General features: G+C 43.4%; 4 protein-coding genes across 4 annotated transcripts; 2 read left to right on the forward strand and 2 right to left on the reverse strand.

Moving 5' to 3' along the window:
- Positions 1-170: 170 nt before the first annotated feature.
- LOC115761444 (nuclear pore complex protein Nup88) lies at positions 171-2,390 on the forward strand. The gene has a single exon (XM_030703210.1). It carries the CDS (start codon positions 199-201, stop codon positions 2,314-2,316), a length of 2,118 nt encoding a protein of 705 aa, XP_030559070.1. The 5' UTR covers positions 171-198; the 3' UTR covers positions 2,317-2,390.
- An 832-nt stretch (positions 2,391-3,222) lies between these two features.
- On the forward strand, positions 3,223-3,471 carry LOC115761446. Its single transcript, XM_030703213.1, has one exon. It carries the CDS (start codon positions 3,268-3,270, stop codon positions 3,412-3,414), a length of 147 nt encoding a protein of 48 aa, XP_030559073.1. The 5' UTR covers positions 3,223-3,267; the 3' UTR covers positions 3,415-3,471.
- A 7-nt stretch (positions 3,472-3,478) lies between these two features.
- On the reverse strand, positions 3,479-4,790 carry LOC115761445 (glycine N-methyltransferase). The gene is made up of 4 exons (XM_030703211.1): positions 4,547-4,790; positions 4,347-4,474; positions 4,035-4,291; positions 3,479-3,821 (listed from the first exon to the last, which is right to left on the reverse strand). The coding sequence occupies exons 1-4, from the start codon at positions 4,759-4,761 to the stop codon at positions 3,552-3,554; spliced, it is 870 nt and encodes a 289-aa protein (XP_030559071.1). The 5' UTR covers positions 4,762-4,790; the 3' UTR covers positions 3,479-3,551.
- A 1,108-nt stretch (positions 4,791-5,898) lies between these two features.
- LOC115761502 lies at positions 5,899-12,513 on the reverse strand. The gene is given in 8 exon segments (XM_030703269.1): positions 5,899-6,838; positions 6,841-7,234; positions 7,300-7,598; positions 7,660-7,915; positions 8,066-8,929; positions 9,357-9,589; positions 9,652-10,015; positions 12,311-12,513. Coding segments are annotated over 8 exon segments (3,186 nt in total). The 3' UTR covers positions 5,899-6,265.
- Between the last annotated feature and the right edge of the window lie 788 nt (positions 12,514-13,301).

A 13,301-nucleotide genomic window follows, 5' to 3' on the forward strand; every position in this document is an offset into this window, starting at 1 on the left:
AAGTTCGTGCTTAAATAGAAACACCACATAAATTGGTTTCAAATGATGGCGCACTTATCGATAGTTTCAGTGCTATACAACACTATTTTCAGGCGCTGCACTACATAATAATAGTTATCGCAAAGCGTGAAATATCGATATTTGTTGTCATATTGCCGGCTGTAATATAATTGTAAATATTTTTTCAATTGTGCTGCAATGTCGCTGACAGATGTCTTGGAATTGAATAAAACGGAGTTGTTTGCCAAATTACGAAATGGCCTACCGATTGTGCCGCAAACTCAGAACCTACTTGATTGCAAAGATGATCTATTGTACGCATGGAACTCAAGCGATTCCTGCTTGCTGGTCACAAATTGGCGCGTAGCGTTGCTTCAGACGGAACCAAAGAGTGCCAAAGTCAGCTACCAGACACTCATACCATCCAACTCAATTGGTCTGAATGTCGATCGTGTTGTGGTCTCCCATGAGGGTTCGCTTGTAGCGCTGAGTGGACCGCGAGGTGTGACAATATTGGATGTACCACGCCGCAGTGGGCCGGACGGCTGTTTCATGGATGGCAAGCCGCAAATCACGTGCCGCACATACAATCTGGATGCGCTGCTGTTTCAAAACAATCCTCAACTGGAGGTGCGTCAGTTGCGTTGGCATCCCGACTCCGTCTCTGACTCCACGTTGTTGGTGCTGCTTTCCAACAACACAATGCGCGTGTACAATCATGCAAAGCTGCGCCATGTGTGGAAGGTTGGCCCGCACACAGTCAAAACTGGTGCAAATACATCTCTCTCGGATTTTGGTGAAACTTCCGTTGACTTTGATATTGCGCCCGCTGTTAAATCTAGCGCCAACGATGAACCAAGCACTAGCCTCTCTACCACACACAACAAAACGCAGTCTGCTGCCAAGACGAGCAAGGAGAAGGTGGAGTGGCCCATTGTTATTTTGCGTGAGAATGGCAATATATATATGATGCCCGCAGGCATCGATTCGGAAATAACGCGTTTGCAGGGTCCCATCACCATAACACCGCAGACGAGCGCCAACTATGGCCTAGAGTCGTGTGCTTTGCTTATCATACCATCGTTACCGCCCACTGTGATCATTGCCGAGTCAACGGGTAAGCTGCATCATGCGCTTTTGCTGGAGTCGGAGACTAAAGAGCACTCGTTCAGCGACGTGGATGAATGCTTGATCATCGAGCCATCAGAGTGGACCTTGCACGTTACTGAAACCGTTGAACTTGAGTTGGGCCTCTCCTCGGGAAGTGCTAACGATACAAACGGTGCCTATAGCTGCCCCATCCACCTGAAACGAGATCTGATCAACGAGATGCGTTATTTTGCGTATCACAATGCTGGACTTCACTCTATAACTGTTAACTTCATATCTGAGCTGCAGCGCTTTTTGGATAGTGAGGCCGAAGACGATCAGCTGGTATTATCGACACCCTCCAGCGCCGAATATATTTTGTGCACTAAGTTCGATTCAAGTGATCGCGTCAATGCTGTCTTTGGCATCGCCCTGATGCAAATGCCAGCTGGACTCGTGCTGTTGCTGAGCAGCGGTCAAGTAATTAGCCTTAAGCTGGTCATCGATTCACAATTGCTGGTTACCACCAAGCAACAGTTGCAGCGCACAGCTACAGATGATGTGCTTGGTCAGCAGGGTGAGGGTCCTTCGTTTACGGACACAATCAAAGCATTGCTGATGCGTAGCGTGAGTCAACCGATTCTGGCCGACAAGATGGCATCGTCTTCTGCACATGAGCGCTACGAGCTGCTCAACCAGGCCATAGAGGTGCTGCGCTCTCAATACCTCAAGCGACACGAGCTGGTGCGCGTGGAGTTCGCCAAGCGCATAAACTGTATTAAGCTGCAGAAACAACAGCAGCTGCAGGAGATAAAGAGCCTGGAGAAAGAACGAGAAATCATAAGCGAGCGTGCGCACAAGCTTGCGGAACGCTTCGAAGAAATCAGCGATAATCAAGAAATCCTGATGCGCCGTTGCCAAAAGCTGATGCAGGACGCCAATGCAGTGCTGCCGAATAGCGTTTTAGCTGAGCGTGAGTTTGCCTTGGAAGTGGCACGCATCAACAAGGCCACCAAAAGCATGGCAGCTGCCTTGGACACGGCTAAGAATACGTTCAACAAGCAACGCTACCACATTGCCAAGTCCCAAGAGATGGCAAAGAACAACGTCTACGAGCTGCCAGAGAAACAGCGACGCACCATTACGGAGATCCTTACTCAGCTGTCCAGTGAGATTGATCGTCAGATAACTGATGTGAAGCGAATAAATAAGATTATTGGCCTATGAACCTATCGTAAACATCAAATAAGTTAATTTTGTATGTGTGCTTTTGTTTAAAATTAAAGCAACCTTGTAGTATTTGTGTAAAAGTTGATTTTCTGGGACAAAGGCTTTTTCTGAGCTTTTACATTTTGAACACGATGTGTCTTGGAGATTGATTATACTGATAATACTTTTTACTCAAATTTATTTTTCATTGAAAATCATTTCCATTTTACCAGATAATTGTTTTTAAACGATTCCAAACAGTAAAATTGGTCTACAAATTTAAATTCAAAGAGTTTCTTGCGTGGTCTAATGCTAAAATTATAAAATGTAGAGCCTTCAAATCCCTTATTATACGTCCTTTTTATATTACACATTCCCATAACTTTCAGAAAACTGAGCTTATTTTTATGATTGAACGCACTTTTGATCCTGATTTGTCCTTCAGACAGTTTCTGTAATTAAATTTGCTTAATATAATATTTAATTTTAGTAATTTGTTTTGAATTTTTAATTTGTAGATTTTGCTGCGCATGCATGAAATCCGTAATAGACGGAAAAAAAAGGCCGATGTAAATAGAAAAATCGAATAAACATCGGGAATGGGCTTGCTGACGACAATGACGCCGTCAAAGAGAAATAAAAGCAACTAATTCCACATATTCCCTGGGTTGGACCGTGAGATACTGAGTACTCTTGAGGGCTGCAAAAACAGAAAGACAAGGTTCTTTTGGGCAACTCAGAGCAAACGGGGTCTGTTTTATTGAGGGGCCTCTTTAGACTCGGGTATATACTTATATATGCATAGTTGTAGTGTATAGGTATATTGAACCTCGAAAGCGAAAATGAATTTCGCATAGCTAATGAATGGTTCGTATGTATGTATATGCTTATATAGGTGAATTTAAATATGTTTTTGCGTTTCAGTCGCATTCCACGGCCTGCCATCGGTTGCGAGCGTACCTCTTGGAAATGACATCGGTAATTTTGGCCAGATTGGCATCAATCTGTAAACAGATGTCCAACTACATCAAGACAAACTCACCCTTTGTGATCGAGGTGCTGATGGTGTCGCTCTGCTTTGGCGCTATAATCAGCAGATATTTAATACTGACCTAAACGGAATACATATATTCAATGAAACAATGTAAATAATAAAATGAAATAACGGAAACTTTCTCTAAACAGAATTAATATTGTATTTGTGTGTGAAAATACGAAAAAGTGTCCACAGTGGCAATACATTATGATGTTACTTAAACGCTAGGCTTCTCAATCAGATGTATGTAGAATGCCGGATTCTGCACAACATTCATATCCTTGAAGTCGCCGTACAGCTTGTGCTTAGCCTGGCTACCAAAGATTTCTCTAAGGATCTCCGTGAAACGCTTGAGCTCATGCGGATAATAGGAGAGACGGAACTCGCTGGCCAGCTTATTGCCTTCGATCTGGTAGTCCATGGAGACCAGAGCTGCCTTGCCACAATAGAATAAAACGGATGTTTTGATGTCCGCCGTATGGCTTGTCTAAAAAAATACAATTCAATATGAATGTCATTCCAAAGGGCGATTAAAACTGTGTTGATGATGTCGATGATGATGCTGATTTTTTCCTATATTTTAAGTGACTTTAAATAAGTTATCAGTGAAACGGTGACTGCGCATGTTGTAAGCCCAAGTCAATGAAATGTGTTGTTTAATTGTTTTTAATTGGCGCCACGATGAAAGTGTGAAACTTACGTTGTAGTAAATGCTCTTGGCTGGCGTGGCGCCTGTCTCGAGGATGTTGTCATAGTTGCGATGATCGATCAGCAGTATGCCGCCTGGCTTCAGGCATTTCTCAAAGTTCTTGATCGCCTGTTTGTGCTCGCGCTGATCGCCAAAGCTGTCCATTAAATGGGCAAAGGAATTGCCCAGGCAAATGACCGCATCGAAACCTTCCCGACGATGCTCCCGAATATCGTCGAACAACGTCAGCCAATTGGCCTCCTCAATAGCTGTACGAAAACTAGATCAGACCTGGCTAAAAATATATATTGCTTAGTAACTCACTCCATTGGTCGAAGGCAGCTTCCTTGCGACGATTCCAGCGCTCTTTCAGCGCATATTTCAGCATTTTGTCCGAAGCATCAACGGACACCACCTCGAAGCCCTCCTCCAGCAGCATTATAGAGTCAACGCTGGTATGAATCATAACAATATTTGTTATTTATTAATGTGTATAAAGACTCGATGCGATTTGTGCGGCTTACCCCGTGCCGCATGCCACATCCAGGATGCGTTTGCAGCCCTTCTGGCGCAGCAAATCTACCAGGAAGTTCTTGTAGTTGTCAGTGCGGGAGTTCTTATCACCAATGAATATCTCCCAGACCTTAGCAGCCTTGCCATCGGCATACTGGTCCCGCACTCCTTCCGCGGAGATGCCTTCCGATCGGGTTAAGAACACGCTATCAGCCGAGGTTGTCATTTCGAGTGTTTAGCACTGGCCAGCAGATCAAACTGAAATAAAATTTAGTAGCGAATCCACTTGCCATGATATCTCCGGTGGGTGAAATCAATCTCTAACAGCTGGTACACCAGACACACACACATACTCACTCACCCGTAATCTTATCATTGCGCGTCGAGATTGACCCGTGCTGGCAACGGTTCCGCTGAGCCATGCGAGGCGAGCGCCAAATCAACATCTGCTTCCAGTGTACACGTTTCGCTTTTTTTTTGTTTTTTGGCGACCTGACACTGACCTTGTGGTGATTAGTTGAGATTACAGTGCCTCAAAATAATAGAAATTATTTGACAACAATACGTCATGCCATGCTTTTACAGCTAACAACAACGGTCCTTTTTATGATGATGTAATGCAGTATGATCTCGATAAAGCGGACAGTCAAAAACCAGACAGTGTCCCAAGTCCCGAGTTGCTTATCGAAATAGGCAAGCAGACACTGCTCAGGGATTTTTAAAAATGTTTAATAATATATGTATATTTTAAGGCTTAATGATTAATCACTTTTCTTTGTTTAATCTGCTAAAAAATGTTTTGAAACATATTTAGACATCAATTGAATTTTTAACATGTATTGGACAGTCCTCTTTTTCTGCATAACTATACCCTGTACTGCGACAGGCAGATGTAGTTCCGACCCCCTTAAGTATATTTATTATCTCACTCTCTTAGTGTAAATATTGGAAACTTCTACTTCAATCGTATCATCAATAAATATTTCTTTCTTAAACATCGATGCACTTTCCTATTACCAGGAGAATTACTCATCGGTGTCTTAATGGGTTTTAGATATACATAAAAAAAATCCTTCAATAATTGCTCAATTTTAGAAAAATATATATTATGTAAAGGATCCAGCTGATCCAAATATATAAAACATAGTCCGCAATAAAAATGCTCAAAAGTGCAGTATAATAGATACAAATTTGGATGATCGTAGTCCCATCCTTCTTGTTTGTTTTTTGTTAATTAGCAAGTGTCCGTATTAATGAGGACGTACTGTACTAAAATACTATACCAAGGCAAGTTGACAACTAAAAAATAAAAAATGTCATATAAGTTCGTTTTTATTTCAAGCTTAATAAATATTGCACTGCGTTGAAATCTAGGATAATATATTGTTATAATGGTATTCGTATTGCACCTTGTTTAAGTTGAAATTGCAAGTCTTAAGGGATAAATTCACGCGATCGTTATAACTTATAACTAGGTAGTATAAAATTGTAATAATATTAATAAATGATTACGTTTCGCAAGATAATTAACAGATCAGCTTCAATTATCTTGGGAAACATAAGCTGTCATTATAGTTAGAAAAGATTCTTATAAAGTACTCATACATATATATGTATATGTATATGTATATGTATATGTATGTGTATATGTATGTGTATATGTATATGTATATGCTGTGTATATGTGTGAGTTGAAGCTAACTAAGGGATTTGAGTATTCTATTCAAATTCTATGGCAAATACCCCAGCGAATCCTCGAGCGAGGCACTGACCACTCGCATTGATTGATAGCTCGCCATGCGGCTTCTGCTGACATTGCTGCGTATCGAGGCGGCACTCTCCAGGGCTTTGATATTGATCAACAGATCGTCGGCGCTGCAGGATTTCTGTGAGGCGACACTGGAGGTCATGTGCAGCGGCAGGGATAGCGGTATGACCATGCCATTACCATTGCCATGGCCCAGACGATCCGTGCTAAAGGATTCGCGTGATCGATACAAGGAACGTCGCGTGGATGCCTTCGAATGGCAGCTGCCATTGCTGGCACGCACAATGGAAGACTTCTGGCTGTTCATCGGCGGACAGAGGCTCTTGATGTCCGTCGTCTGACTAAGTTTCATGTCCGCAAAGACAGCGGCCGCCTCGACGCTCTTCTTCACACTGAGCGCCTCGTGCGGCTGCACCGGCTTGCTGTTGCCCCCGATCGTAAAGAGTTCATAATCCAAGCCCAGCTTCTCTGCGGACTTTGGCTTGCGAGTGGACGTACGCGACTTGTGCTGTTGATTGAGTGAATCCTCGCTGACAGTGCTGCTGCTGCTGCTGCTGCTGCAGCGGCTGCTGCATTGGCACGCTGTCGGCGATGCGTGCGCTTGCAGTAGCATTTGCTGGCGCTGATGCAGCTGTCCGAATCGCACCAGGTGGTGGTGTCCGAATGTGCATTGGCCGAGTCGTGCTCGAGTGTGCTATTCGGCTCCTCCTCCACCATGGAACAGTAGCACTTCTCATCGGACTTGCACGAAATCAGCGAATGACGATTGCCTGCTGCCGGCTTGCGAGCGTTGCCCATGGCCATGTTGCGCTCGTTCTTCTGGCGCAGCTTGTGGTTCAAATGCTCCGTGCGCAGGCTGCAATAGCAGCGATCGGCTGAGGCGCAGGTGCACGATTCGGAATCGTAGCTGCACTCGGAACACGAGACGTAGCTGTTGGCATTTGAAAAATAATTACTAGACATTCAAATTTGAGGTATCCTCAAGCATGTGCTCACCCACTGCTGCTGTTCCGGTTGAGTCCCTGCAGCGCATGCTCGTTGCGCACCACAGACACATCCGAGCCGCTGGTGGCAGCGCGATTGCGTTGATGCTGCTGCTGCGCATGACTTTGGCTGGTTGGCGGGCCAATTATGATGGGCGGCGTCAGTCTGAGCTTGTTGGAGTCCTCGTTGTTCGCTTGTGGTTCCTTGGCACGCGCCGGCTTGGCCAACTTGCCACGGCAGGCGCGAAACTGTCCCAGCTGAAAGACCTTCTTCAGGCTCTTGGTGCCAAAGAAGATGCTCTTCGGTTTCTTCTGTAAGGCAGCCGTTTGAGTTTATGTCGAGCTTAAGAGTGAGTCATCTAGAGCATCTCACCTGTGAGCCATTTATGCTGGCCTTGCGTTTCTGTTTCTTCTTCTTCTGGCGTCGCATAATGTTCTTGGAGCGCTGAAAGAGCTCGTCCTGTGTGAGCGTAACTGCCAGCTTCAGCAGGAACTCTTTGTAGATGGGCTTCAGATCGTTGAAGGACATGCCATCGGCATCGATTATGGCATAGAGTATATCGTCTAGCGAGTGCAGATTCTCGTGCAGTCGAAATTCATTGAACAGTTCGCTGAAACCAAGTGGGGAACTAGAAGCACAATTCAAATGATGCCAATCAACCAAACCAAACCTTTTCACCAAGGATGCTAACTATGTTAGGCCAAGCCACAGGCCAGCGCCAGCTGTTGCTTTGGATGCACAGCTGCCGCTGGCCCCGCTGGTTAGTATAAATACTCACCCTCCGCCACCGCCCAGTTTGCCCGAGTTGGTGCGACGCGCCGCTCTCGACTTGTACCTGGTCAGGCCGCCGGTGTTCAGAAAACTGCCCGATCTGGGTATGGCCACACGCGTCAGTATGTCCCCATCGCCGGCGGCTGCCACAGCGCCAGCACCCACCAGGTCGCTCAATTTGCGGCCACTTGCATTGCCATTTGGTGTAGGCGTTGTGGGTTGCTTTGGGTGTGCGTGCTGGTGATTTAGTCGATTCACATGTCCGTTGGTGCACACAATGCTGTTGCTGCGGCCCGAGCTGCTTTTGTAGCCGCCCACGTTTGGAGCCGGCACTGGCGGCGCCCGCTTGGTCTTGTGCGATTTGCGTTTGCGCTCCTCCGTTGAGGTCTCAATCTCGGCTGCCTCGTTGATCACGTTGCTGTTGGAGCTGAGCGAGCTGCTCGAGACGCGCTTCTTGCGTGCCGATCGTGACGGCGTTGAGCCCGCCACGCCCATTTGCTTGGGACTCATGCCCGCCAAGCTGCCGCCGCTGCTGCGAAAGGAGCTCCGACGGCCACAAACGCTGGGCGCAATCTGCGATCTTGACAAATAGTTCGAGCTGGTCATTGCCGAGCTGCTGGCAATGCTGATGCAGCTGACGCCATTCTGCTGCCGCGGCGTGCGTCGCTTGGTGCTCCGGTGCGAATTGGTGCTCACATGCGCCATGAGACTCTGATAGAGCGTGGCCGCGATGACAATCGCATCCTCGGTGCTCTTGCAAATGAACCCGTGGCATTCCAGAATCTTTGGCGCATTGGCCGAGCGCATGACCACCGCAAATATGGGCGCATGCATGTGCTCGCTTTGCTCCACAGCCAACTGCTCACTGGCGCTGCCAAATAGATAGTTAAGAGTTTCTTCAGTCAAGAGGAACAAAAAGAACATCATCTGTGCCAACAACTTCCTTTGGCGTCATATAATACGATTCGATATGATTTCATCAATAGAAGAGTATCCCATGCAAAAACTCTTTTTATTTGAACTATTTTGCCTAAAAAGCTATGTGAAAACGATTTTTCTCATACACGCCTTATATCTGGTTAAGATATCTTGAAAAATAATAATGTTTTTTATACTATAACTTCATTTTCGACCGATTAGTCAGCTCTATAACAAGACAGTCGGACACGGCAATATCGCAACTGTTGATGCTGATCAAGAATATATGTATATACTTGAAAGGTTCGAAGGCAAATACGTAATTTCTAATACCCTCCGGAAGATTATAGAAGGGTTTCTATGATTGTGCTTCTGCTCACCTTAGAGGCTGGAATAGTGCAGTCTTGTCAATGTTATCAGGATCGGTAATGAGCGGAAGAAAGGCGGCGCCTCCATCCGTGTCGGAGATGACAAACTTTACCGCAGACCATACGGCAATATTATGGAATGGAGTAATATTGGAATCGCTATCCTCGCTGCTCGTGCTGGACATGCCGCTGATCTTAATGCGCAATCCGGTTGCGCAAATATCCAAAGATCCTGATTTTAACTTCTACAAAGATCAATTAAATACAGGTATTTGCTAAAATTCTGATTTACAGATCTCTCACTGACCTTCTTCGTAACCTCAGCCAGATAAAGCTGACGCAGTGGCTCCTGCAGACCCTGCAGACTGGTCACCTTATCCTTTAACGGCAGGCAGCCCAAGCACGTGACATCGAAGCTATTCGTTGCATCCTTGGCCACGTCGGTGAAGAGCTGCTCGATTTGTGCCTGCACGCTGTTGCTAATGCGCTGCACATCGTTCTTGGCCGCCTCGGCCAGCACCTTGGCCGATTCGCTTGTCTCCTGCAGGAAGCTGCTGAGCGATCTCGGCTTATCGCCCGAGGTGCTGGCCAGCTCACTACGTCCATACATGATGATGGAACGCGTGCGATGCGATCCCCTGGGATCGTCGAGGCGGCTGCTACGCATTGATCTGTGGCGAAAAATTGAAAATGTAAAACATTTAGATTCCAATCTTTTCTGAATATTTGCACTAATAATGGGTCTATTTAATTTGAATATTACAAGTTTTCATTTGTTTAATTCATTATTTATATATATTATTATTGGCGTTATCTAATTATATTGAGAACTCAGCAGCTAGTCAAATAATATATCTTGAAACTGTTTATGATCAAATTTACATAGTAGTTATTTAGTGTCTAGTTCACTAGAAAGTTCTATACAGCAAAGTTCCTCTGTTCCTTTCCCTCTGTGCCTATTATAATAGTATTTTTATTGATCGGAGAACACAAATATGGAACTGCAATAAGCATACCTTTCTTTTACACACCTTGTAAAATCATATATTAAAACTGTCAACATTTTTAAGACCTTAATAGATGAGTCGCCTAAGCGTATATGTTCGCAGAACTGTCTAGTATCGGGATATACATACATTCTTTTAGATGATGTCATGTAGACAGTACTTTATGAAAATTTAGGTTTATAGTTGATTATATTCTATAAAAACATCTATTTAAAAAAATATAAAGCTATTCACAAATTCCACTCACACCTATTAAAAGTTTTGGCTATTTTCAAGCTTAATAACTAAGTCGTTTTATCTGTCATTTAGTTTCTTGCAATTTATTACTTTGTTAAACATTTACAAATAAATAAATAAATGAATGATAGCAATGAACAAAATAATTAATAATAATGCTAATTAAAGTATTAAATTGATGATCATAATAATAAAAATAAATGTAATATTTGTTTGCTTAAAACTTTCAGAGGATTTTAATTTACGAAAATTAATGTAATATTTTAATGCACACACAAATACCTATATGGTATATATTTACATATACATATACTAAGTGCATCTGTAAATTCCTTGGAATTAAATAAAAATAGCATTCTAATGCCTTGCGATTTTTTAAGTGGTTCTCTCGCATGTGCGACTAGCATTGAAAAGTTTTGTGAAAGTTTTGCTGATTAACGTAAAAGAGCCACAAAATTTAGCAAGTCTATGGAGGTGTGTGTGTGTGTGTGTGTGTGTGCGTGTGTGTGTGGGAATATATGTGTAAGTGTACAGTCATATACAGACACACATAGTTCCTGCTTATGTGCACAAGTGTGTGTATTAATGGGAGGCCATGAATTGGCAACCAGCCAGCAACAACATCCTGCTGGAAGAGAAGGGAACATTTTGTTTTTGGGACAAATGATAAACAAATGAATGGCGCATTGTGTACAACTTTGACAACTAGTCTGGCGTGGAGAATAGATCTGACGAGCAGAGGAACGCAGCTCGCAGCACGTTCCCAATAGAAAGCATTTGGTTTACCGCTAGTTGACATCAAATCGGAAATGTTTCTTTTGGCAGAACGTTGGCGCGGCCAACTATTTTGAATATGAATGAAGCTGGAGCCACCGCCAGCGCATTAGATTCGAGTGGACCAAGTTTTCATCTTTATGTGTCTCTTTTTCCACTCATAATCAATTAAGTAGTTCACCAGGCGAATGTGTGTCACAGCGATCGATGAATATTTATATTTAGAATATGCTTTAGCTGTTGTCACCTCTCTCTTGCACACAGCACAGCACACTCTGTCTCTTTTGCACATGCATCAAACTAGCTCGACTTGTGGCTGCAAAGCTTTTGCTTTGTAACTGTATATTTGTTGCTTATGGAAATGGGAAACGGTAAAATAAACGTTGGATGCTGCGACGTATTTAAAACTGTGTATATGTGCGTGTGTGTGCGTGTGTGTGCGTGTATGAGTGTGTCTCGATCTTTCTGTAGTTTAATTTTTTACATTCGAGAACGAAAGTGCTTAATTTACTGCAGTTGAAAGTTAATCTCGAATTAAACGTAAATTAAGTATATATATATATATATATATATATATAGATAAAATCGGTCTCTAATTAGAATATGTATATACAAAATTGTCGCTTCTGACTGGAAATGGTGGGAAACTTAACTTTTCACAGTGTTAACTTTTAGTTTCCGCACATTGTTATCGCAAGCATAGAAAATTGAAGTGAATCCCGAGAGATATTTATAATTATCTGTTTAGCTTTAAGTTCATTCTTAAAGATATTTCGAAAATGTTCAAGGCTTCAACCTTTTTGAAAATTTAAGATAAGCTGTTTCTAGTTGAAATTTAATGAATAATTCTATGTAAGCAGGACAAACTTGCTAGTATATATTCTATATATACAAGATTACAGAATTCTAGAGATTTTAGAGAATATCTTTAACCCATTTTGCACTCACCTGGAATCGTCAAACATTAGATCGATCTTAAGTTTGTATATCGAATTTCGACTGACACTCGAATTGTTCTCGAGCTGATCGCCGTCCAGTAGCCGAAAGCCGGATGAGTTGCTATTACTGCTGGGTGGTTTATGGGTGCGCGCCGAGTTCATTTTTGGAACAGCCACAGCAGATTGGGTGTCGATCTTGCATGAGGTTACCATCATCAAGAACCAAGAGCGAGGTGATAAGCACACGCGGAATGCAGCTGCAATTTGCAGTGGCAGTGGCAGTGGCAGTGACTGTGGCAGTGGCAGTAACTGCGGCGCATGCCACTTAAGCTCTTTGTTTAGCCGTTTGTCTGTTTCGTTTGTTTATTTGTTGTTTATCTATTTTTTTTCTTTGTAATTTGTGTGCAATTAGCGGCAAATGAATTTCAATTATGCACATTGAATGTTAATTTTCAACATTTTTAGCGAAATAATTGTTGCCTTTACACATACACACACGCGCACACACACTGCACGAGAGGTTTGTATTTTTAACACTTTGCATAGGGCACGCTGTGGGATGAGGCTGGACCGACGTCTTGGAGGTGTTTGTCTGGCGTGTTGTGTGGCCAATCGCGTTGGCTCATTAATTAGCTGCTTGCCAGGCTGAAAACCGACAGTAAAAATAAACCAAATAAAAAACAGATTAAAATCGGTTTGAGGCCCAAGTGCATATATTGCATGTATAACGTGTCTAGAGGGTGGCGGGCTTTTCCTTCAGGAAAAACTATTGCAAATTTTATAATGGTTGCTTTGGCTTTGGTTGTTGCCTGTTTGCCTGATAAATTGCCCCATAAAATGCGATTGTTGTACTGGAAAAATGTTAACAATTTGCGCCGCACAACAGTTGCAGTTGCAGTTGCAGATACACACACAGACATACACACACACACAAGCCACATACAACAAAGCAAACGCGTTAATTCGACGCTGTGTGTGACGCGGCTGTGGCTGCATCTATT

The sequence above is a fragment of the Drosophila novamexicana genome, unplaced genomic scaffold, assembly GCF_003285875.2.
Source record: "Drosophila novamexicana strain 15010-1031.04,08,12 unplaced genomic scaffold, DnovRS2.1 tig00000485-arrow-pilon, whole genome shotgun sequence".
Lineage (NCBI taxonomy): Eukaryota > Metazoa > Arthropoda > Insecta > Diptera > Drosophilidae > Drosophila > Drosophila novamexicana.

Excerpts from the sequence above, each read along its gene's own strand:
- LOC115761444 (XM_030703210.1), top strand. The coding sequence starts at position 199 with ATGTCGCTGACAGATGTCTTGGAATTGAATAAAACGGAGTTGTTTGCC.
- LOC115761446 (XM_030703213.1), top strand. The coding sequence starts at position 3,268 with ATGACATCGGTAATTTTGGCCAGATTGGCATCAATCTGTAAACAGATG.
- LOC115761445 (XM_030703211.1), bottom strand. The coding sequence starts at position 4,761 with ATGACAACCTCGGCTGATAGCGTGTTCTTAACCCGATCGGAAGGCATC. Across the intron at positions 4,292-4,346 it reads AGCTGCCTTCGACCAATGGA|CTATTGAGGAGGCCAATTGG; the intron begins GTGAGTTACTAA and ends GTTTTCGTACAG. Across the intron at positions 3,822-4,034 it reads CCAAGAGCATTTACTACAAC|ACAAGCCATACGGCGGACAT; the intron begins GTAAGTTTCACA and ends GTATTTTTTTAG.